Raw genomic sequence first — 25,470 nt, forward strand, 5'->3', positions numbered from 1 at the left:
TCTTTTCAATAAACTAAATATAACTGAGATTCAAGTGTGCGTTCAATAAACATAAGCTTTTAAGGTAGACATGCAATTTTTATAAAAATATAATCACTAATTAAATTATTAGTTATTCAGATTTTATACTATATCAACATCATAAAAATATCTTATCTTTGTCATAATATGCTTGAAATTATAATTTATATCAATTTCATATTCTATAAGTTTTTAAATGGTTAAAATTTATAATCGTCAAAATCAACTAATTGTATCTATTCAGAAGAGTAGTTTTCCCTTTTCATCGTGTTACATAATTTAAAATTTTATTTTCTCTTTTGTTTTCTTTATAGTCGCTTTGGATTTTGTTAAAAATAATGAGATAATTTTTTAATCTCGTGTAATATCAATTGATGAATACAAGCAAATTCAGAAAAACATTAATTAATTAGTTTTTGGAAAATGATTGAGTTTCATTTAGTTAATGCAATTTGGAATCTCTTTGATTTCCCAGTGTACATAAAAACTATTTATTTTTTAATTAAACAAATATTGGGAGTTCGGATTATAAAGTTTTTAATTATTTTTAGTAAAATTGTTCTGCTGATTCTTTCAACTAAGTGATGTTACTAATAGTATTATTTTGGAATTCACAGGAATGATGTCAAAAGAGATGGCTAAAATAAACCAAGATATGCTAATTCTAAGAGAAGATCAGGCTCCTAAAGTTGGAGAAAGCTTGTGCCAATCTAAACGGAGGAAGATTTCAACAGTTGGCGTTAAACCCCACGTACCTGACCTGAATGTGAAACCTTGTTCTGATTCCGATGAGGAAGAAAAAGGAGAAATTATAAAAGCATTTCAGAATCTTGCAGGTTTAAAATCTAATGATGCATGTTATGTTGATCATAAGCTTTCGTACGAGCTTGAGGTCGAGATCTTTGCTCGTCTTCCATGCTTCGAATACTGGAAACTGCAGTTTCTTAACAAGAAAAATTTGCAATTGTTAAGAAGTTGTGAAATTTTCAGGGTGAGACAAGAAAGGGGACTTGTGAAACCCCATGTGATTTTGCGTTCAGGGGCTGAATCTAATTAGGAAATGTTTGATAAGGATTTTAAAACCTTTCGAAGACTTCCTAAAGTTTCTTCTTCTGACTATTGCTTTTTCCACAGCGATAAAGAAACAATTAGTGTGGGCACTAATTGTCATAGGAAAAGAAATTGAGGGAATTGTGGTGTTTTGCTATGAGCTAGAGAATCATAAGTGGTTCAAAGGTCCTTCGATGATCACACCGAGGGTCATGTACGGTTCTGCAAGCCATGGAAAAACCGCATTTTTTGCAGGAGGCATTCAAATGGATGACAATGGGAACCCTAATGTTGTGCGAACTGTAGAAAAGTATAATGCTGATACAAAAAGTTGGACTATGGTTAGTGGAATGCATAAAGCAAGGAAGTTCAGCTCAGGATGTTTCTTGCGTGGAAAATTTTATGTCATCGGTGGCAAAGATGGGAATGATAAACACCTCACTTGTGGAGAAAGTTATGATGAGACCACATATTCTTGGGAGTTGATACCTGACATGTTAAAAGACATGACATTCATCATGCCTTCTCAATCTCCACCCCTTATTGCTGTGGTTGATAACAATCTATACATGCTGGAGACATCTTTGAACGAGCTTCGTGTATATGATATTAACAAAAATATTTGGAAAAAACTTGGTTTTGTCCCTGTGAGATCAAACGCTGCCTTTGGATGGGGGGTTGCGTTTAAATCGATGGGAGATAGACTTCTGGTTATTGGAACTTCTCACTCTTTGCAAAGGACAGCAGCAGTCTATTTGTGCCGTCCGTCTCCAGACGTGGAAGAGCAGCACTGGGAAGAATTAAAACATTGGTGTCATGGTGCTGAGATCCCACAGTTTATTCATAACTGTTGTGTGATGTTTGCTTAAAGTTATTTCCGAGGCAAACTTGACTGTTTTGAATTATGCTTACAATAAGTCTGTGGCTGTTTGGACCCAAAACAATTGAAGTTGTGGATTTCTGTTGTTTGTGTTTTCTGATTTTTTTTTTTTGAATTTGGGATACAAATGTTTTTTCGTTTAGTTTAAGTGCTTCTGTTTATGCAAAAAAAAAAAATCAAAGTTGTTTATGGAATGCTTATTGAATTTTACGGTTTTGTGTTTTCCGCTCTACATCCATATAATTTCACTTAATCTTGTTCATTTAAACTCTTATATGGTTTCAGTTTGTGTTTCCAAACTTTATAGGTTTACAAAAGTTATATAACACATTAAAATCAAATCTAAATTTATTTGCTTGGTTTGGATGACTAGAGTTTTTAGGTTATTTGATTTTTAACCATAAACCATGGTTGTATTAATTTTTTTAATTCCTATTTATTTTATATGGTTAGATAATGGAGTTACTAAACATTGAATATACTAATTTAGTTTTGGAAATTTTGATATAACAATTGTATTATATTTTATATGAACCCAAATGGTATTATTTTCATAGAGGAGTGGAAAAATAATGAAGTTATCAATAATTAGAAATAAGCAAACAAACATTATGAAGATGTGCTTATTTATCTACAAATAATAGTAAGAATAACGTTTTTATTTTTATAATATTATTATCAGTGTAATATTAGTGGCTTGATCTCCGTAACTAGCTACTAGATAATCCCAATTTCAAAATTATTTATTATTTATACGTGATCAACGATTTGAATTCACTATATTTTGTTTCTTTGAAGACAATTTAAGGAACTCTCTGAAGCTATAGGAGAATCAGGTTTTTGTTCGTAGAAGTGAACATTGTTAGCTACCTAAAAAGTTATCCGAGAAACAATAAATATCTATTGCATTGTAATAAAGAATACATTTTTTTCCTATTCCGAGAGTAACCAAATACAGTTTGGTTCGAGTTAGGTTAATCAGTTTTGTTTATAAATTGTATGTGTTGTATATACAAATAGAACTTGATCGAAGAAAATAAATATACAAATGGACATTCATGATAACTGGAAAGTAATCTTTTAATTTGAAATGCAATCATCTTATTTCGGAAGTGTTAACTTTGTTAATTATTAAGTTCTTTAATAACTCATACATATTTTTAAAAGTTACAATGAATTAAAATAAATAAGTTAATTGATAGCAAAAAATATTCAAAATATTCAACTTAATAATTATTCTGAAACAATTAAAAAAACTTAGTCAAACCTGCAAAGAGTCACAAATTAGTAGTCTTTTGATGTTTGTGAAAGATTTGAACAAACTGATTAAAGTTTAATTACAATTTTAGAGAATTTATTACTTGTATTTGTGGTAGAACGTTGAATAAGCATGTTGCATTACTATGGAAAGAAAATTAAGCAAACGATTATAATAATGGAAGAGAATTCAGAATAGATATACTATATATATCTGAGGAACAGAGTCAGAATTTCCTATTTATCTTTTCAATATACTAAATATAACTGAGATTCAAGTGTGCGTTCAATAAACATAAGCTTTTAAGGTACACATGCAATTTTTATAAAAATATAATCACTAATTAAATTATCAGTTATTCAGATTTTTATACTAAATCAACATCATAAAATATATTTACCTTTGTCTTAATATTTTTGAAATTATAACTTATATCAATTTCATATTCTATAAGTTTTTAAATAGTTAAAATTTATAATCGTAAAAATCATCTAATTGTATCTATTCAGAATAGTAGTTATCCCTTTTCATCTTGTTACATAATTTAAATTTTATTTTCTCTTCGCTTTGGATTTTGTTAAAAATAATGAGATAATTTTTTAATCTCGTGTAATATCAATTGATGAATACAAGAAATTTAGAAAACATTAATTAATTAGTTTTTGGAAAATGATTGAGTTTCATTTAGTTAATGAAATTTGGAATCTCTTTGATTTCCCAGTGTACATAAAAGAGATTTATTTTTAATTAAATAAATATTGGGAGTTCGGATTATTAAGTTTTTAATTATATTTAGTAAAATTGTTTTGTCTGATTCTTTCAACTAAGTGATGTTACTAATAGTATTATTTTGGAATTCACAGGAATGATGTCAAAAGAGATGGCTAAAATAAACCAAGATATGCTAATGCTAAGAGAAGATCAGGCTCATAAAGTTGGAGAAAGCTTGAGCCAATCTAAACGAAGGAAGATTTCAAAAGTTGGCGTTAAAACCCCACGTACCTGACCTGAATGTGAAACCTTGTTCTGATTCCGATGAGGAAGAAAAAGGAGAAATTATAAAAGCATTTCAGAATCTTGCAGGTTTAAAATCTAATGATGCATGTTATGTTGATCATAAGCTTTCGTACGAGCTTGAGGTCGAGATCTTTGCTCGTCTTCCATGCTTCGAATACTGGAAACTGCAGTTTCTTAACAAGAAAAATTTGCAATTGTTAAGAAGTTGTGAAATTTTCAGGGTGAGACAAGAAAGGGGACTTGTGAAACCCCATGTGATTTTGCATTCAGGGGCTGAATCTAATTAGGAAATGTTTGATAAGGATTTTAAAACCTTTCGAAGACTTCCTAAAGTTTCTTCTTCTGACTATTGCTTTTTCCACAGCGATAAAGAAACAATTAGTGTGGGCACTAATTGTCATAGGAAAAGAAATTGAGGGAATTGTGGTGTTTTGCTATGAGCTAGAGAATCATAAGTGGTTCAAAGGTCCTTCGATGATCACACCGAGGGTCATGTACGGTTCTGCAAGCCATGGAAAAACCGCATTTTTTGCAGGAGGCATTCAAATGGATGACAATGGGAACCCTAATGTTGTGCGAACTGTAGAAAAGTATAATGCTGATACAAAAAGTTGGACTATGGTTAGTGGAATGCATAAAGCAAGGAAGTTCAGCTCAGTTTGTTTCTTGCGTGGAAAATTTTATGTCATCGGTGACAGAGATGAGAATGATAAACATCTCACTTGTGGAGAAAGTTATGATGAGACCACAAATTCTTGGAAATTGATACCTGACATGTTAAAAGACATGGCATTCATCATGCCTTCTCAATCTCCACCCCTTATTGCTGTGGTTGATAACAATCTATACATGCTGGAGACATCTTTGAACGAGCTTCGTGTATATGATATTAACAAAAATATTTGGAAGAAACTTGGTGTTGTCCCTGTGAGATCAAACGCTGCATTTGGATGGGGGGGGGGGGTTGCGTTGGGAGATAGACTTCTGGTTATTGGAACTTCTCACTCTTTGCATAGGACAGCAGAAGTCTATTTGTGCCGTCCGTCTCCAGACGTGGAAGAGCAGCACTGGGAAGAATTAAAACATTGGTGTCACGGTGCTGAGATCCCACAGTTTATTCATAACTGTTGTGTGATGTTTGCTTAAAGTTGTTTCCGAGGCAAACTTGACTGTTTTGAATTATGCTTACAATAAGTTCGTGGACGTTTGGACACAAAACAATTGAAGTTGTGGTTTTATGTTGTTTGTGTTTTCTGATTTTTTTTTGTTTTGAATTTGGGATACAAATGTTTTTTCGTTTATTTTAAGTGCTTCTGTTTATGCAAAAAAAAGGAAGATCAATGTTGTTTATGGAATGCTTATTGAATTCTATGGTTTTGTGTTTTCCGTTCTACAGCCATATAATTTCACTTAATCTTGTTCATTTAAACTTTTATATGGTTTCAGTTTGTATTTGCTTGGTTTGGATGACTAGAGTTTTTAGGTTATTTGGTTTTTAACCATAAACCATGGTTGTATTATTTTTTTAATTCCTATTTAGTTTATATGGTTAGATAATGGAGTTACTAAACATAGAATATACTACTTTAGTTTTGGTAATTTTGATATAACAATTGTATTATATTTTATATGAACCCAAATGGTATTATTTTCATAGAGGAGTGGAAAAATAATGAAGTTATCAATAAATAGAAATAAGCAAACAAATGTTATGAAGATGTGCTTATTTATCTATAAATAATAGTAAGAATAACATTTTTATTTTTATAATATTATTTATCAGTGTAATATTAGTGGCTTGATCTCCGTAACTCGCTACTAGATAATCCCAATTTCAAAATTCTTTATTATTTATCCGTGATCAACGATTTGACTTCACTATATTTTGTTTATTTGAAGACAATTTAAGGAACTCTCTGAAGCTATAGGAGAATCAGGTTTTTGTTCGTAGAAGTGAACATTGTTAGCTACCTAAAAAGTTATCCGAGAACAATAAATATATAGTGCATTGCAATAAAGAATACATTTTTTCCAATTCCGAGAGTAACCAAATACAGTTTGGTTCGAGTCAGGTTAATCAGTTTTGTTTATAAATTGTATGTGTTGTATATACAAATATAGCTTGATCGAAGGAAATAAATATACAAATGGTCTTTCATGATAACTGAAAAGTAATCTTTTAATTTGAAATGCAATCATCTTATTTCGGAAGTGTTAACTTTGTTAATTATTAGGTTCTTTAATAACACATACATATTTTTAAAAGTTACAATGAATTAAAATAAGTAAGTTAATTGATAGCAAGAAATATTAAAAATATTCAACTTAATAATTGTTCTGAAACAATTAAAAAAACTTAGTCAAACCTGCAAAGAGTCACTAATTAGTAGTCTTTTGATTTTTGTGAAAGATTTGAACAAATTGATTAAATTTTAATTACAATTTTTAGAGAATTTATTACTCACAACACTTATGAGATTTATTCATGCAGTTTACTATCACGAGAATATACAACTTCCTTGTTTCTCTCCACTGATTAGTGGAATAGAGTCTGGAATATACATTTATTTGATAAGCGTATCGTGACACATTTTTCCTTTCTTAACAAGATCGTGGCAACATCATCAGTGATGGCTAAATTTTCAAAGAGAACGCCAATTATATCCAATGCACACTTGGGACTGATTTTAGAAGGCAGGTATCCCATAGTGATTTTGCTTCAGCTTCTTCGACTGAGAAATCAGGAACAAACATGCAAACCAAAGCTAAAATAATTATTAAAAAACTTCTTAGAAAAATGTTAACGACAATATTTTTATGGTCATATCTCACAACTCCTTGATCGACAATATTTTTATGGCCATATTAAAAAAACTTCTTAAAAAACTTCCTGGAAAGTCATGACCACATCCGATCTCATTAACATAATTTCCATTTTCTAATCCTTGGTTTGATAAGTCTATTAATAAATCTCTGGTGATTGTGAGGAAAAAGATATCCCACCTGTCGAATGTGGTCATGAATCAATAATCAGCCTCGGAGGTGATTTATGGCCATATCTCACAACTCCTGGATCGCTAACAAATCTCATAGGAGTTTAAATAACTCCTATGAGATTTATTCAACTTCCTTGTTACTCTCCACTGATTAGTGGTTCCCAATCAAGTTTCTTACATATTGGTTCATCCTGGTTTGATAATTATCATGAAGATATTGCCATATGTCTGAACAGGTTAATCTGGAATCACCTGGATGGAAAGTGGGATATCTTCTTCCTCACAACTCCTATGAGATTTATTTAACTTCCTGGTTATTCTCCTATGTGATTTGGAACCATTATGATTATATCCCACTTTCTCTCGTGTGATTTATTCACTTACACTGATTAGTGGTTCCCAATCAAGTTACATAGTTTAAAATTGCCACATTAGCCTGTTCGGAAATAGGATAATCCCAATTTCAAATTTTTTTATTATTTATCCGTGATCAACGATATAACTTCACTATATTTTTTTTTCTTTGAAGACAATTTAAGGAACTCTCTCAAGCTACAGGAGAATCAGGTTTTTGTTCGTAGAAGTGAACATTGTTAGCTACCTAAAAAGTTATCCGAGAAACAATAAATATCTATTGCATTGTAATAAAGAATACATTTTTTCCTATTCCAAGAGTAACCAAATACAGTTTGGTTCGAGTCAGGTTAATCAGTTTTGTTTATAAATTGTATGTGTTGTATATACAAATAGAACTTGATCGAAGAAAATAAATATACAAATGGACTTTCATGATAACTGGAAAGTAATCTTTTAATTTGAAATGCATTCATCTTATTTCAGAAGTGTTAACTTTGTTAATTATTAAGTTCTTTAGTAACGCATTCATATTTTTAAACTTACAATGAATTAAAATAAGTAAGTTAATTGATAGCAAGAAATATTCAAAATATTCAACTTAATAATTATTCTGAAACAATTAAAAAAACTTAGTCAAACCTGCAAAGAGTCACTAATTAGTAGTCTTTTGATGTTTGTGAAAGATTTGAACTAACTGATTAAAGTTTAATTACTATTTTTAAGGAATTTATTACTTGTATTTATGGTAGAACGTTGAATAGGTATGTTGCATTACTATGGAAAGAAAATTAAGCAAAAAATTATAATAATGGAAGAGAATTCAGAATAGATATACTATATATATCTGAGGAACAGAGTCAGATTTCCTATTTATCTTTTCAATAGACTAAATATAACTGAGATTCAAGTGTGCGTTCAATAAACATAAGCTTTTAAGATACACATGCAATTTTTATAAAAATCTAATCACTAATTAAATTATTAGTTATTCAGATTTTTATACTAAATCAACCTCATAAAATATATTTATCTTTTTCTTAATATGCTTGAAATTATAATTTATATCAATTTCATATTCTATAAGTTTTTAAATAGTTAAAATTTATAATTGTAAAAATCATCTAATTGTATCTATTCAGAAGAGTAGTTTTCCTTTTTCATCGTGTTACGTAATTTAAATTTTTATTTTCTCTTATGTTTTCTTTATAGTCGCTTTGGATTTTGTTAAAAATAATGAGATAATTTTTTAATCTCGTGTAATATCAATTGATGAATACAAGAAAATTTAGAAAAAAACATTAATTAATTAGTTTTTGGAAAATGATTGAGTTTCATTTAGTTAATGCAATTTGGAATCTCTTTGATTTTCCAGTGTACATAAAAACTATTTATTTTTTAATTAAATAAATATTGAGAGTTCCGATTATTAAGTTTTTAATTATATTTAGTAAAATGGTTCTGTCTGATTCTTTCAACTAAGTGATGTTACTAATAGTATTATTTTGGAATTCACAGGAATGATGTCAAAAGAGATGGCTAAAATAAACCAAGATATGCTAATGCTAAGAGAAGATCAGGCTCCTAAAGTTGGAGAAAGCTTGAGCCAATCTAAACGGAGGAAGATTTCAACAGTTGGCGTTAAACCCCACGTACCTGACCTGAATGTGAAACCTTGTTCTGATTCCGATGAGAAAAAGGAGAAATTATAAAAGCATTTCAGAATATTGCAGGTTTAAAATCTAATGATGCATGTTATGTTGATCATAAGATTTCGTACGAGCCTGAGGTCGAGATCTTTGCTCGTCTTCCATGCTTCGAATACTGGAAACTGCAGTTTCTTAACAAGAAAAATTTGCAATTGTTAAGAAGTTGTGAAATTTTCAGGGTGAGTCAAGAAAGAGGACTTGTGAAACTCCATGTGATTTTGCGTTCAGGGTCTGAATCTAATTGGGAAATGTTTGATAAGGAATTTAAAACCTTTCGAAGACTTCCTAAAGTTCCTTCTTCTGACTATTGCTTTTTCCGTAGCGATAAAGAAACAATTAGTGTGGGTATTCAACTAATTGTCATAGGAAAAGAAATTGAAGTAATTGTGGTGTTTTGCTATGAGCTAGAGAATCATAAGTGGTTCAAAGGTCCTTCGATGATCACACCGAGGGTCATGTACGGTTCTGCAAGCCATGGAAAAACTACATTTTTTGCAGGAGGCATTCAAGTGGATGACAATGGGAACCCTAATGTTGTGCGGCCTGTAGAAAAGTTTAATTCTGATACAAAAAGTTGGACTATGGTTAGTGGAATGCATAAAACAAGGAAGTTCAGCTCAGGATGTTTCTTGCGTGGAAAATTTTATGTCATCGGTGGCAGAGATGAGAATGATAAACACCTCACTTGTTGAGAAAGTTATGATGAGACCACAAATTCTTGGGAATTGATACCTGACATGTTAAAAGACATGACATTCATCATGCCTTCTCAATCTTTGCCTCTTATTGCTGTGGTTGATAACAATCTATACATGTTAGAGACATCTTTGAACGAGTTTCGTGTATATGATATTAACAAAAATATTTGGAAGAAATTTGGTGTTGTCCCTGTGAGATCAAATGCTGCCTTTGGATGGGGGTTGCGTTTAAATCGATGGGAGATAGACTTTTGGTTATTGGAACTGTAACGCCTCGACCGCCCACGGATAATGGGCCACCCACGCTCGTTCTCTCGGCCCGTGGGCTCCATCCTATCTGACGGTCGGTTGTTAATTTTCCAAAGCTCGAAATCATTGTTTACTGACTCTGCAATCACCACTCGACCTTTCCCCGTGCATTGGCCTCACTTACACGGTATCGCGAATCACTTCTCGATAGGTCACCCATCCTTCCACTACTTCAACTCAAGCATGCTTAACTCTTGAGTTCTAAACAGATGTGTGACAGAAAAGGTAAGTTAATTTTGGTAACATAGGTAGCAAAAAAAAAGTTTTTTTTTTTTTGCAATTTGGAACGATCGACGTCATCATTACTATTTTGTATGGGCGAGGCTATCTCTACGTGGCGCAACGTGTACCGGGAAATCTGAATCGACGACTTGACTAAGGATTCATTCACATGACTGACTTGTAACTCCTCCTCGGCACCGTTACGACTAATCTAACACCTCTCTCTCTCCACCAACTCAGGAACTCGCATCATCTTATCATCTTCCGTAACTAAACCAAAATGTTCCTCTTAAAGGTATGTCCTTTTTTTCCCTTGGACTCACTTATCTCTGTTTGTCTCTTTGTTTTTTTTTTTGTCTAGTGTAGAATTAAATTGTACCTCTGTCTGATTATGATATATAGACATGGAGATCAACCGCTTTCGGGATTTATGGCTATATGAATTTCACCAAGAATGGTTTCCTGTAAGTCGCAAACAAGTTTCATCATTTATATTTGTGCCCTATTTGTGATTTTGTTTTGTATATGGCAGAGACCATTCAAAGAAGTTCAAACCTGAAGATATGCAGATACAAATACAAGGAAAGAATTGTGTGGTCACTGGAGCTAACTCTGGTATTGGTTACGCCGCTGCTGAAGGTCTTGCTTCACGGTAAAAGCTTTCTCAGTTATATTTGAAAACATAGAAATGATTTCGTCACTATGTTTAACATTATAAAGTCTCTTTCTCTCTTTGTTTATAGTGGAGCAAATGTTTACATGGTGTGTCGGAACAAGGAAAGAGGAGAAGAGGCTCTTTCTAAGATTCAAAACTCTACAGGAAACCAGAATGTCTACCTTGAAGTATGTTTTCTTGAATACTCTTTTCTATGCATATATTGGAAGATATATATCAAACTCATTTTTAGCTTTGCTTTTTCTTTGTTTAGGTTTGTGATTTGTCTTCTGTTAATGATATAAAGTCATTTGCTTCGACTTTTGCTTCCAAGGATGTTCATGTTCATGTCCTGGTAATAATAATGCCCGTCTTTTCCTTTTTACTGTTTCTTAGAATGACTATTTTCACTAGAACTTGTTTGATTCTTTTGGTTCCTAGGTTAATAACGCCGGTTTGCTCGAGAACAAACGGACTACTACACCTGAAGGGTTAGTCTCAGTTATATCTTTCTTGAGGATTTTATCTTTGATTATGTACCCTTATGTTGTTCTGCTCTTATCAGATTCGAGCTGAACTTCGCAATAAATGTACTTGGGACATACACGATGACAGAGCTGATGCTTCCACTGTTGGAGAAAGCCTCACCTGACTCCAAAGTCATCACCGTCTCCTCTGGTGGAATGTACACCTCGCCACTTACAACAGATCTTCAGGTTAACCAATCTGACACCCATGACACATTTTTTGTGTAACTTATTGCATCGCTCAACTCTATGCGTATGGTTTTTTTCTGCAGTTTAGTGGTGAAAAGTTCGATGGAGTGTTGCAATACGCACGGAATAAAAGAATCCAGGTCGGTATAAATCAAGAATCTTTTTTTTTTTTGGTCTGTTTTCTAAGTTTTGTGGGTGTGGAAATGATATAGGTGGCTCTGACAGAAAAATGGACTGATAAGTACAAGAACAAAGGCATAGGTTTCTACTCAATGCACCCTGGCTGGGCTGAGACACCTGGTGTCGCCAGGAGTTTGCCCAGTTTCAAAGAATCGTAAGAAGACCAAACAAAAAAAATCTCTATAATCGAAAGAAAAATCTCTTTCTTTGTGCTAAAAAAGAAAGTTTGAATCAGGTTCTCTGGTAAGCTTAGAACAAGCGAAGAAGGAGCAGACACTGTGGTATGGCTAGCACTTCAGCCTAAGGAGAAGCTCGTCTCTGGTGCATTCTATTTCGATAGAGCAGAAGCACCAAAACATCTGACGCTTGCAGGTACAAGCAAGTCTCATGACCTTATCGACTCTGTCATTGATACAGTGCACTCCATGGCAGCTCTTTGATCCTTAAATCTCTATCTTATCTTCTTCTCCATTGTGGTTTTCTCTCGAGAATAAAATGTGATCGATCTCAGGTAAATATCACACAATTGAATAAAGATTCAAATATTAAAACTTTTCTTTCTTTCCGTGGAAATATTATTGTACTAATAACAGAAGAAATACACATGGTTTTTCAACACTGGCATAGTAGCTATATTGTGGATCCCAAACATTGGATTCTTTTTTTACTGATGAGATGAGTAGAAAGGTAAAAGCTGGGGCTTTCGAAGCCAATACTGTTTGAATCTCTGCTTCGAATACTCGTGATAATTGAAGTCAATCTTGTTCACATAGCCCTGCACATAACACACAATCATAAGCTTCTGAAATGCTTTTGTAGTTTATCCCAAGAGAGAGAGAGAATTATAGCTCACAGAGATGATTCCCCATAAACCCCAGAAGAGATGGCTCGCCAGTGTATATTTCTCGACATCATCCAAAAGCTCTTCTATGTCTTCTTCTCTTGGTTCTTCATCTGTTTTAAAAACCAAGTTTAAGGTCATAGGAAGGAAATATTCTTTAAACAAACGGAATAAGCTTTTAACCTGAAGAGGCAAGGTAGTTGCTGATGAATCTCCTCCTTTCTTCTTCTCCTGCAAAACTCCAAACCATGAATTCAAAAAGCCCACAATCTAGATTATGGAATTACAAAAGTTTCTTTAATTGATTCACTGTACCTGGATATAAAGTGTAGTCCAAGATATGAGGAGTGTCAGAATGGTAATTTGCTACCATCTCACAGAAGTGATTTGCTATGTCATAAGCAACTGGATTGTAACTTGCATACTCATAATCCTGTCCAAAAACCCCATGATTAGACACAGAAACTTAAACGATTCATTTTCATCAATGCATGATGTCATTGTTCAACCTTTGAATTAATGGTAAGTAAGGGTTTTAAAAAAACTTCCCATGCTGGAAAAGAATGAAAATGTTCAAAGAAAAATTGTGTTTATGAGAGACTTTACAATGATAGTGATGGCATTGGTGTCTTCGTCAATCATGATGTTACCATACTGCAAATCATTGTGACAAAACCCTATTTCTTGTTGATGATACTCATTGTTCACTTCTTGTTCTACCAAGTTAATTTCATCTTCAATGTTGTCTAGACCAAACTCTTCTGAATCTTCAGCTGAACACAGATTCTTGGCTTGTCCTACCCAAGTCCTGTTAGCTTCCAATGAATATAACTTTTTGTCTGATCTAACATTTAAGGGAAAAAAACTTGCACGTTTGAAGTTTCTTTACCTCATTCTGTCCCAGATGTGAACAGTTTGATCTCCAGGAATGTTTATGCTGTGAAACTTTTTCAGCTTAGTTGCCACTAAAGCTGATACGTTCGGATCACGAAGATCGCTTGCTGATAGAGTCTGATCCGAAGGTACAGATGCATGAGTCAGTTTCTTAGCATTTTTATAATAATACTATTTTTTTGTCACAAATATAATCTTCAAGGATCAAAATACCGAAATATTTTGTTAAAGATATAAATATATACTTATATCTATAGGGTTAATTAATTTATACTTATAGTTAAAGTTAAGGGATGTAGTTTTGAGGTTTAAAATTTAAAAAAAAATTAAAATTAAAATAAAAAGACTATCTTCATCATTTTAGAATTATTTTGGTTATCAAAACTTTGAAAAAAACTATTTGAGAGATTTTTCCATTAAATTATTCTTATTGTTATTTTGTGGAAACTATAGTATTTTAATTACTTTTATTTATTTAACTAACATTTATTTTACTAATTTTTTTTTATTGAAATAATTAAATGAAGTTAAAAAACATTTTAAAAGTACCAAATATTAGAAAATAATTATGATTTATAATAAACCCAAGCAATTAAAAATCAGTAATCGAAAGTATGTAAATCTAACCAAACCACAATAGTTATACGCTTTATTAAACAACTACTCCCTCTGTTTCATTATAAGTGTCGTTTTAGATTTGTGTACACGGATTAAGAAAGTGCATATTTTCAATATAAAAACATCATTACCGATAACCAATAGAAAAATAGAAAAATAGAATGGAGAATAAAGTTAGTAAATTTTGCATTGAAACTCTAAAACAACACTTATTTTGCAACGAAAAAAATTCTCTAAAACGACACTTAATATAAAATGGAGGAAGTAATTTTTATAAACTGACATACCAAAAAGAACTGAAAAACTAAACCGAATCTAATTGCGAACACACCCCTAACAATAACATGCTATTAAATATTGCGGACCAATCAAATGAACAGAACATTCATGATTAACAATAAGAGCAGATTATAGGGAAACAAGTTACCCGGGCATGGATAAACTCCTCGACTCTGCCGCCGGCGAAACGGCCTAACAGTCTTGGACCATGGCCATGTCGGGCCACGAACTCGAAAGTCCGAACCTCGTCGTCTCTGTTAAAGAAAAGCTCAACGCCTTCACCATAGACACGAACAAGAAGTTTCCTAGATCGAAGATTCGTTTCTTTTCTAGGCCAACTCACCATGAACACTTCGTTAGTCATCGCTCCTTTCATCGGCTTCACTTCAAGACTCTCAAGATCCTCAATTACGTCTCCCCATTTTGTTGAAAGTGTTTGCAGAATCTTCCTTAGCTCGTCTGGTGATGAGCTTGGGATCAATCCAAAGATTCCTACTGCCATCTGGAACTTCAAATAAAATAAGTCAAGATCAAGAAGTAAGCTATTTCTGTTCGTATCAAGGGACTGACAAATCAAGAAGTCTGTTTAACTAAATGATCAAACTTGGGATGAAAAAGAAGCGTACCAAGAGAGTTGCGAGGAATCTTGGAACCAGAGAAAGACTTTGAAACAGAGAGAATGAGAAAAGAAGAAGATATTGTTGGAGAGAAGTCTTGGTGTGAAGGAAAGACAAATTGCATGGTGAATGAGAGAGGTGTCCAAAGGGGGTATTTATGGACTTTTGTCTTGACGTTAGAAGGGGAAGATCTATCTCTCTGTCTTGGTGGGGTTGTCTTCAGAGGATCAAGACAAAACGAAAAGAAAAATAAATAGTCCCTCTATTTTTTTAATTTACTTCAAAAATAGAGTTTGAAATAAAGTATGGATAAAAAATAAAAATATTTCATTAATGTCTTATTTTTATTCATATTTAACTTTTTATTCTATTTTAGAATAAATTATGAAGCAGAGAAGTAAATACTTTAAATAATGGCATGAAAATCAATAAACAAAACACGTTTAATAGTAATAATTATAAAAGATTAAGACGAAAGTCAAACTTGGACCCATGATTTTATTTCATCACAGTTACATAGTTATAAGATGATAAGAACCAAATATATTATGCATTAATTATCCGGAAAATGGCATTCACTTTATACACATTAGTCACATCGTTGATCAAAAAAAAAAAGAAAAGTCACATCGTTGTAGAAGTTGGGCCGAGATAAAAACCATATAATATATCATGTTAACATGACTAGAGAATGACATTTTCAACGAGTACTCTAATAAAGAACTTTAGAAGTTTTTCGCAAATACTTTCAGAAACAGACAATCCCTCAATTTAATTTGCAAAAAAGTTTTCCAGAAAAGAATATCCTATTAGGAGGGTGGTCATTTTTGTAAGTAGGAGTCATACATTCATAACATTTCTATCAATATTATTGTAATTTAACAACATTCATATCATGATCTTCCCTAACAGTTTTGCTTCTTTATTTTAGGTTTGATTTCTACATATATAATTCAAGGTTCGATACACTATTTTTGACAGTGAGACAAAAGTAGGTAACGACTGCATCGGACCTTTTGCTGCTGATTTTCAGACAGATAAGCTTTACTTATCCATTTTTTTTTGAAAGCATGAAAAAAAGGGAGTGGAAGTTAAAGTGAGTAGGACGGAAAAAAAAAAGTGAGTAGGACGGCAATGTAAAAACTCTCAACGTTATCCTGTTCAAAGGAGTGATTATATTAAACGTGTCGTATGTTGATCTGTTTAATAGGCAAGTGGAATACAAGTTGAGCTCTGCAGTTTACTAGACGCTTTAACTGCGTAAGTAAGGAAGCTTTCAAAAAAACGCGGCGCATAATATATATAACACGAGAAAGTAAACATAATATTCTATCGGTTTCACAATAAATATCGTTTGAAGTTTTTGTACATAAATTAAATAAATGCTTATATTTTCTGTTTTATTGATATTCAATATTTTATTTTGCTTGATTTTAGTAACTAATAAGTTAAAAATAAAGGTAAAAGTTGGAAAAAAAATTAATATTTGTTTTGAAAATATAAACAACATTTATAATAAAACAAAAATTAAAACTTAAAACGACACTTAATATGAAATGAAAGGAATACTAACTAGATTTTGACATTCATTTAAAGATGTGATATTTTCTTGTTTTAAATATTTCATTGAAAATTTTAAATTACGAAATTATGTGTTTTGATTTTTGTTTAATATAGAGTTTAGACATAATATCCAGATCCGAAAAATCAACTGGAAAACGGCCTGAGAATCAAGATATCGAACCCGGTTAAATCCGGCTTAAATATTTGAATTGGTTTGTTTTTAATACCGAACCTCATACATACCGAAAATCGAATGTGTATACATATCCAAATATATAAATATAAATATATTAGTTGTAATTATACTTATAATAATATGAATATCTAAAATTAAAACTATAAATAGGATATATCATTATTTTATGTATTTATGGATATAAACAAATGACTTGGATATGAAATACACAAATAAGATTATATAATTATTATTAGATAGTATCCATAAATATCTTTAAAATAATTAATATAATTAAGTAGCTATAAATATAGGAGTGACATGCTATTGTAAATAAATTAGAAAAATATGGATAGAATGCTATAAGTGATATAATTTCCAAATGTGATGGTTGTTGACGGAAGAACAAAAGCTGTGGTGATGATATAAGATTGTATTTTAAGTAGGCTTATACAAAAAAAAACCTGGAACTAAACCAAAATATCTAAAATAAGAATTGGAATGATACTTCCAAATACCCTATCTGTTCCTATATTTCTATGCTCAAAATAACAAAACCGACGGAATCGAACTTAAGATCAAATTGATACTCGAATATATAAAAATATAAATTATTTATATATAACATAACTAAATATATATATTTATAACTTAAAAACAATTAAATGTAACCAAAAATATTTCAAAAAGCTAAATTATTAAAAACATCTTTACTACCCCGAAAGTTTCCAAATATCCAAAATTATTCAAAATATTTGAGATTATCCAAATCATCAAAATTATTCGATATTATATCCAAAATATTCAATATTTTGCCTCAACTATATGAGATAACCGAAAGGAAATCGAACTTAACGAGAATCAAAATTTCAAGTTTTTTTTTTCAGTTCCAGTTTTCTTATCTGAATCAAACCAAATCAAATCTGAACTAAAAATTGATCATGTAATAAATGGATCCTCCGATCTTTTATCCAAACCATCCATTATTCAAAATATCCGAACCAACCTGATATTCAAAAAAAATGCGCGATATTTTAAGAGTAACGCTCAGTGGAATACAATTTATTTTGTTGAAATGGAGGAAGCAACATGAATGATCCTTTTTTTCAAAAAAAAAAAATCAATGATCCGGAATTTGGAATTGATAAATTTATTTTGTTGGCGGTATAAATATACTTTAGCTATACGTCCACGTCATGTGAGAATAAAGTCAAAAGAGTTGAAAAATGGAATTGACGTAAGAATTAACGTCTGGCTGAGAGACAAGATTCCCCCTAACTTATAATTTTGCTTTAAATATTACGTGATGCTTTGCCTTTTGTTTAACAAAATATTATTCTCCTTCTCGTTCAACCGTTTATTGTGTTTCAGTCGATTTTATTCTTAAAAGTTTGTTCTCACTTTAATATTATACTCTTTAATATCTTCGTTTCGTGATTTCTATCATGACTGAATTTCAAGATTACCAATTATATTTTGTACTTTTAGAAATTGTATATGTAGATGTAAAGATCAGATGGACTTTTTGATTCAGTCGCAAGTACATCAACGAATGGAGCAGAGTGTACGATAGAGAATGCACATACAAAAAAACAAATCAATATGAAGATTATGATTTGAAAAATGAATTGCAGATTAAGGCGAAATTAATGCGAAGACATCTTGGGAAGTAAACTTGAAGAGATTCACTTTGGAGAAAGGAGATCTCACGATGAGAAATTTTTAAATGACTTAAACGATTTAAGAGAATTTACCATATTTAAGTAAATAGTAAATATTGGGTAGATAACCCTGTATAACCGACTTGACTGTATTGTATATATAGTCATATTCGACTTGTGTATTAGGGTTGTCGAGAGAACTGAATTTTTAGCATAAGAGTGGAGTTCACTAATCTTAGAAGCGAGTGAATAACACTAAGGCATAAGGGGGAGAGGTTCTAGAGATCTTGTATTCGATCTTAGGATGTGTGAGGGTAAAACAACAAATCAAAAAGGGTCTTGATCTTGTTAGGGTTCTGTTTAAAGAGAGACTTGTAAGTTGACTTTAAAAGAATATTAATATAAACCCTTGTTCTAAAACGCGTCCGATTCGGATGATTACGCGGCGGATAAACGTGAATCGGCTTGGAACCGTGGCGATTTCACTCTGTTCGGTCAAGAAATCGGGCTCAACAAAAAAGTCATTTTTCTGAAGTTTTGAGTATTTTAAATCATTAGAGAAGAACATATGTATGAAACTGATGCAGAAACAAGAAGAAAACACATAGATTTGAGGCTTTTGACATGTATAATTTGCTGGCTGCGACCAATTTTTTTTTGCAGAATCCCTAAGAATCATAAGGAAGATGATGATATAATTACCATTGTGCCACTCTTTAAAAAACAATTAAAAAACAATTAAAGAACGAAAAATGTGTTGTATTTTGTTTCAATCTGGGCTGTTACAATGTTACACAAGCCCAATAACCATCAAGCCACAGCAATCACTATTGTTTTGTTACCGAACGATCACTAATATATAGTATATAATATTATTCCCTGTTCTAAAACATGTATTATGCATAAAAAACTGGTAATATATGTATGAATGGCGTATTATACGTATAAAATACCAAAAATTCCGCCCCGCGTACTCCCCGATTTTTTTCCGCTTTTCTAATAAATCGCTAAGCCCCGGTGCACCGCACACGTAACGCCTAGCGAATTTCCGAACAAGGATATAAACACATATCTTTGTAGAGATATTCTTTGGTGTACTTTGTGCTTTACAGTTGTGATATAGTTCTTGCAATAACAATTGAAGCCATGGCGTGGAAGTCCGTTATGACAGGATGGTTTAAACCTATAGTCAATGACAAAAATGGTGTTGAATCTAACAAGGAGGAAGAAGACTGGACTGAGACGGAACTAAATCTGGCAAAATTCAACTCAAGAGCTCTTTCAGCTATACATGCAAGTGTTACGAAGAAGCACTTTGAGTTGATTCAAAGGTGTGGGACTACCAAGGAAGCATGGGAGATTCTGCACACAGATGGACTACTTAGCGTCAAAGTTTGAGAATCTAAAGATGGGAGAACATGAATCAATTGAGGAATTCAGCTTGCAACTCAGTGTCATAGCTCAGGAGTCGTTAACCTTGGGGAAGAAATTCAAGGATAAGAAACTGGTCAAGAAATTCATGAGTTGTCTTCCTTCCAAGTATATGGCATACAAGGCAGCCATGTCAGTTTCTCTCAACACTGATGAGATAAGCTTTGATGAAGTTGTGGGGATGCTCAGAGCTCATGAAATGGAAATAATTATTTTAACTTGTACAATTAAACTCTGAGATTCATAATGTGAAATATTAGATATTACTTTTAGATTCAAATTTTCAACTATCATCATAATTTTTCAGTGTATACATAATTAGTGATTGACATCTTAGATGAAAATATAATTTCAAATAGAAGACATATAACATCAGATTTATTAGGAAATATTATATTAAATTATATATCATTATCTGTCTCGTTTTTATTTTAAAAATCTTCTACTGAACGCATTGGTTTTCCAACTGAGTGAAAATTTATAAAGATTCATTCAGAATGAGATTCACATGATGTTCCGTTCATAATGCATATATGCCCGATATATGAATTGTGATTAAAGAAAATTTAATGACAGTTAAATTAATATGTTTGTTAATCTTAATGGTACAAGCATTAAATATTTTAAGCAGTTTGAGAGATTGAGACACAATGAATCCATAAATCATCGCTTTTCTTCAAATACTGTGTTTCGTGGGAGACTAAAAGCGGCCTATCAGCAATATATTTGATAAGAGTATCGTGACACATTTTTCCTTCTTGGAAAAGATCATGGCAACATGCATCAGTGATGGTCCCATTTTCAAAGACAACACCAATTACATCCAACGCACATTTTGGACTGATTTTAAGAAGACATGTATCCCATAGTGATTTTGCTTCAGCATCTTCAACGGAGAATGCAGGAATGAACGCACAAATAAAAACGACAGTAGTGATTATGACTGTAGTTCGGGAGGTGGTGTAAGACATTATGCTACTGTTTCAGAAATATGTGACAAATGTTATTTACTTAATATATTAAAATGTTTGTATTTGGTATTTCAGATTAAAATTTTCTCTCATATTTATAATAGATTCAACACTCAAACAAAAGCTAAAACGTATTTTCAAGTAAATATTAAAATTAATTAATGCTAATTAACGTTAATAAAAATGTGACCCTCATTATGAGCTTTCTCTATCATATTTAGAATATTTAGAAATATGATATGCTTAATATTTAAAATAAATTCAATCAAAATAATATATTGTTACATTATTTATATATTTTAAGTTATTTGTTATTAAAATAACCTACTAATCCAATTTAACAGTTTTTACATGATATCTATTTTCTGTAAATGTTAATTTTCTGCACAATTTTAGGGAAAATCGTGTTTTAGAATGTGAATTTAATCAAGTTTATATTTTCATTTATCAGATATATTTATTTATTTAGAATTTAAAACATAATAAATTCTGATAACTAAACGATAACTAGTTTATAAATTATGTAAATATAACTGTACCTAAATAAGATTGTAACTTACATTAAAATGATATTTTGATTAAACTAATCAATAGAATAAATAATCGGCCAAAATTTAATGATTCTAATGTATTAAAAATATTCAAACCAAATCTTCAAATTGTAAGAATAATATAAAAAAATGTTCACTGTGTTAAATATTTTTTTCCAAAATTTTTGAGATCAATCTAAAATTCAAATCCATATTCTCAATCCTAATATAATTGACTTAAGTTTTTATCATATTTGTGCTAGTCATGGGATATTTTAATTCTTATGATTAGATTCAGTCTCATTATTTTCTATATAAATGATCGTTTTAACAAAATAAGACGATAATAAGAGTATTCGAACTACCGTTTTTGCCAAATAATTATTTTAACTTGTACAATTAAACTTTGAGATTCATAATGTGAAATATTAGATATTACTTTTAGATTCAAATTTTCAACTATCATCATAATTTTTCAGTGTATACATAAATAGTGATTGACATCTTAGATGAAAATATAATTTCAAATATAAGACATATAACATCAGATTTATTAAGAAATATTATATTAAATTATATATCATTATCTGTCTCGTTTTTATTTTAACAATCTTTTACTGAACGCATTGGTTTTCCAACTGAGTGAAAATTTATAAAGATTCATTCAGAATGAGATTCACATGATGTTCCGTTCATAATGCATATATGCCCTATCCATGAATTGTGATTATAGAACATTTAATGACAGTTGAATTAATATGTTTGTTAATCTTAATGGTACAAGCATTAAATATTTTAAGCAGTTTGAGAGATTGAGACACAATGAGTCCATAAATCATCGCTTTTCTTCAAATAATGTGTTTCGTGGGAGACTAAAAGCGGCCTATCAGCAATATATTTGATAAGAGTATCGTGACACATTTTTCCTTCTTGGAAAAGATCATGGCAACATGCATCAGTGATGGTCCCATTTTCAAAGACAACACCAATTACATCCAACGCACATTTTGGACTGATTTTAAGAAGACATGTATCCCATAGTGATTTTGCTTCAGCGTCTTCAACGGAGAATGCAGGAACGAACGCACAAATAAAAACGACAGCAGTGATTATGACTGTAGTTCGGGAGGTGGTGTAAGACATTATGCTACTGTTTCAGAAATATGTGACAAATGTTATTTACTTAATATATTAAAATGTTTGTATTTGGTATTTCAGATTAAAATTTTCTCTCATATTTATAATGGATTCAACACTCAAACAAAAGCTAAAACGTATTTTCAAGTAAATATTAAAATTAATTAATGCTGATTAACGTTAATAAAAATGTGACCCTCATTATGAGCTTTCTCTATCATATTTAGAATATTTAGAAAAGCTGATATGCTTAATATTTAAAATAAATTCAATCAAAATAATATATTTTTACATTATTTATATATTTTAAGTTATTTGTTATTAAAATAACCTACTAATCCAATTTAACAGTTTTTACATGTTATCTATTTTCTGTAAATGTTAATTTTCTGCACAATTTTAGGGAAACTCGTGTTTTAGAATGTGAATTTAATCAAGTTTATATTTTCATTTATCAGATATATTTATTTATTTAGAATTTAAAACATAATAAATTCTGATAACTAAACGATAACTAGTTTATAAATTATGTAAATATAACTGTACCTAAATGAGATTGTAACTTACTTTAAAATGATATTTTGATTAAACTAATCAATAGAATAAATAATCGGCCAAAATTTAATGATTCTAATGTATTAAAAATATTCAAACCAAATCTTCAAATTGTAAGAATAATATAAAAAATGTTCACTGTGTTAAATATTTTTTTCCAAAATTTTTGAGATCAATCTAAAATTCAAATCCATATTCTCAATCCTAATATAATTGACTTAAGTTTTTATCATATTTGTGCTAGTCATGGGATATTTTAATTCTCATGATTAGATTCAGTCTCATTATTTTCTATATAAATGATCGTTTTAACAAAATAAGACGATAATAAGAGTATTCGAACTACCGTTTTTGCCAAATAATTATTTTAACTTGTACAATTAAACTCTGAGATTCATAATGTGAAATATTAGATATTACTTTTAGATTCAAATTTTCAACTATCATCATAATTTTTCAGTGTATACATAAATAGTGATTGACATCTTAGATGAAAATATAATTTCAAATAGAAGACATATAACATCAGATTTATTAGGAAATATTATATTAAATTATATATCATTATCTGTCTCGTTTTTATTTTAACAATCTTTTACTGAACGCATTGCTTTTCCAACTGAGTGAAAATTTATAAAGATTCATTCAGAATGAGATTCACATGATGTTCCGTTCATAATGCATATATGCCCTATCCATGAATTGTGATTATAGAAAATTTAATGACAGTTGAATTAATATTTTTGTTAATCTTAATGGTACAAGCATTAAATATTTTAAGCAGTTTGAGAGATTGAGACACAATGAGTCCATAAATCATCGCTTTTCTTCAAATACTGTGTTTCGTGGGAGACTAAAAGCGGCCTATCAGCAATATATTTGATAAGAGTATCGTGACACATTTTTCCTTCTTGGAAAAGATCATGGCAACATGCATCAGTGATGGTTCCATTTTCAAAGACAACACCAATTACATCCAACGCACATTTTGGACTGATTTTAAGAAGACATGTATCCCATAGTGATTTTGCTTCAGCGTCTTCAACGGAGAATGCAGGAACGAACGCACAAATAAAAACGACAGCAGTGATTATGACTGTAGTTCGGGAGGTGGTGTAAGACATTATGCTACTGTTTCAGAAATATGTGACAAATGTTATTTACTTAATATATTAAAATGTTTGTATTTGGTATTTCAGATTAAAATTTCTCTCATATTTATAATGGATTCAACACTCAAACAAAAGCTAAAACGTATTTTCAAGTAAACATTAAAATTAATTAATGCTGATTAACGTTAATAAAAATGTGACCCTCATTATGAGTTTTCTCTATCATATTTAGAATATTTAGAAAAGCTGATATGCTTATTATTTAAAATAAATTCAATCAAAATAATATATTTTACATTATTTATATATTTTAAGTTATTGTTATTAAAATAACCTACTAATCTAATTTAACAGTTTTTACATGTTATCTATTTTCTGTAAATGTTAATTTTCTGCACAATTTTAGGGAAACTCGTGTTTTAGAATGTGAATTTAATCAAGTTTATATTTTCATTTATCAGATATCTTTATTTATTTAGAATTTAAAACATAATAAATTCTGATAACTAAACGATAACTAGTTTATAAATTATGTAAATATAACTGTACCTAAATGAGATTGTAACTTACTTTAAAATGATATTTTGATTAAACTAATCAATAGAATAAATAATCGGCCAAAATTTAATGATTCTAATGTATTAAAAATATTCAAACCAAATCTTCAAATTGTAAGAACAATATAAAAAAAATGTTCACTGTGTTAAATATTTTTTTCCAAAATTTTTGAGATCAATCTAAAATTCAAATCCATATTCTCAATCCTAATATAATTGACTTAAGTTTTTATCATATTTGTGCTAGTCATGGGATATTTTAATTCTCATGATTAGATTCAGTCTCATTATTTTCTATATAAATGATCGTTTTAACAAAATAAGACGATAATAAGAGTATTCGAACTACCGTTTTTGCCAAATAATTATTTTAACTTGTACAATTAAACTCTGAGATTCATAATGTGAAATATTAGATATTACTTTTAGATTCAAATTTTCAACTATCATCATAATTTTTCAGT

The 25,470-nt window shown here is 30.6% G+C and overlaps 5 protein-coding genes and 3 pseudogenes across 6 annotated transcripts; 4 read left to right on the forward strand and 4 right to left on the reverse strand.

The window, feature by feature from the left end:
* Positions 1-605: 605 nt before the first annotated feature.
* On the forward strand, positions 606-1,875 carry LOC108830351 (F-box/kelch-repeat protein At3g27150-like; annotated as a pseudogene).
* Positions 1,876-4,039: 2,164 nt separating this feature from the next.
* LOC108824806 (F-box/kelch-repeat protein At3g27150-like) lies at positions 4,040-5,307 on the forward strand (annotated as a pseudogene).
* Positions 5,308-9,099: 3,792 nt separating this feature from the next.
* On the forward strand, positions 9,100-10,324 carry LOC108824808 (F-box/kelch-repeat protein At3g27150-like; annotated as a pseudogene).
* A 326-nt stretch (positions 10,325-10,650) lies between these two features.
* On the forward strand, positions 10,651-12,732 carry LOC108830349 (uncharacterized). Its single transcript, XM_018603952.2, has 10 exons — positions 10,651-10,809; positions 10,917-10,978; positions 11,047-11,166; positions 11,258-11,357; positions 11,444-11,524; positions 11,611-11,660; positions 11,735-11,885; positions 11,969-12,025; positions 12,098-12,219; positions 12,301-12,732. The coding sequence occupies exons 1-10, from the start codon at positions 10,795-10,797 to the stop codon at positions 12,503-12,505; spliced, it is 963 nt and encodes a 320-aa protein (XP_018459454.2). The 5' UTR covers positions 10,651-10,794; the 3' UTR covers positions 12,506-12,732.
* On the reverse strand, positions 12,609-15,477 carry LOC108823450 (probable choline kinase 3). Of its 2 annotated transcripts, none has more exons than XM_018596660.2 (8): positions 15,324-15,477; positions 14,846-15,199; positions 13,796-13,917; positions 13,513-13,714; positions 13,222-13,339; positions 13,090-13,137; positions 12,919-13,019; positions 12,609-12,840 (listed from the first exon to the last, which is right to left on the reverse strand). In XM_018596660.2, exons 2-8 carry the CDS (start codon positions 15,197-15,199, stop codon positions 12,730-12,732), a joined length of 1,056 nt encoding a protein of 351 aa, XP_018452162.1. In that variant the 5' UTR covers positions 15,324-15,477; the 3' UTR covers positions 12,609-12,729. The 2 variants fall into 2 exon arrangements, with proteins under 2 accessions (XP_018452162.1, XP_018452161.1); XM_018596659.2 differs by having other exon boundaries at positions 14,846-15,205; positions 15,324-15,468.
* Positions 15,478-20,767: 5,290 nt separating this feature from the next.
* LOC108824809 (uncharacterized) lies at positions 20,768-21,115 on the reverse strand. Its single transcript, XM_056993933.1, has one exon. It carries the CDS (start codon positions 21,113-21,115, stop codon positions 20,768-20,770), a length of 348 nt encoding a protein of 115 aa, XP_056849913.1.
* A 1,325-nt stretch (positions 21,116-22,440) lies between these two features.
* On the reverse strand, positions 22,441-22,788 carry LOC130499648 (uncharacterized). The gene has a single exon (XM_056993934.1). The coding sequence runs from the start codon at positions 22,786-22,788 to the stop codon at positions 22,441-22,443; it is 348 nt and encodes a 115-aa protein (XP_056849914.1).
* Positions 22,789-24,113: 1,325 nt separating this feature from the next.
* LOC108837065 (uncharacterized) lies at positions 24,114-24,461 on the reverse strand. Its single transcript, XM_018610139.2, has one exon. It carries the CDS (start codon positions 24,459-24,461, stop codon positions 24,114-24,116), a length of 348 nt encoding a protein of 115 aa, XP_018465641.2.
* Between the last annotated feature and the right edge of the window lie 1,009 nt (positions 24,462-25,470).

Source organism: Raphanus sativus, chromosome 9 (genome assembly GCF_000801105.2).
Source record: "Raphanus sativus cultivar WK10039 chromosome 9, ASM80110v3, whole genome shotgun sequence".
Lineage (NCBI taxonomy): Eukaryota > Viridiplantae > Streptophyta > Magnoliopsida > Brassicales > Brassicaceae > Raphanus > Raphanus sativus.

Excerpts from the sequence above, each read along its gene's own strand:
- LOC108823450 (XM_018596660.2), bottom strand. The coding sequence starts at position 15,199 with ATGGCAGTAGGAATCTTTGGATTGATCCCAAGCTCATCACCAGACGAG. Across the intron at positions 13,138-13,221 it reads GGACTACACTTTATATCCAG|GAGAAGAAGAAAGGAGGAGA; the intron begins GTACAGTGAATC and ends GGAGTTTTGCAG. Across the intron at positions 13,020-13,089 it reads CAACTACCTTGCCTCTTCAG|ATGAAGAACCAAGAGAAGAA; the intron begins GTTAAAAGCTTA and ends TTTTTAAAACAG.
- LOC130499648 (XM_056993934.1), bottom strand. The coding sequence starts at position 22,788 with ATGTCTTACACCACCTCCCGAACTACAGTCATAATCACTGCTGTCGTT.
- LOC108837065 (XM_018610139.2), bottom strand. The coding sequence starts at position 24,461 with ATGTCTTACACCACCTCCCGAACTACAGTCATAATCACTGCTGTCGTT.
- LOC108824809 (XM_056993933.1), bottom strand. The coding sequence starts at position 21,115 with ATGTCTTACACCACCTCCCGAACTACAGTCATAATCACTACTGTCGTT.
- LOC108830349 (XM_018603952.2), top strand. Across the intron at positions 10,979-11,046 it reads TTCACCAAGAATGGTTTCCT|AGACCATTCAAAGAAGTTCA; the intron begins GTAAGTCGCAAA and ends TGTATATGGCAG. Across the intron at positions 12,220-12,300 it reads TTGCCCAGTTTCAAAGAATC|GTTCTCTGGTAAGCTTAGAA; the intron begins GTAAGAAGACCA and ends AGTTTGAATCAG.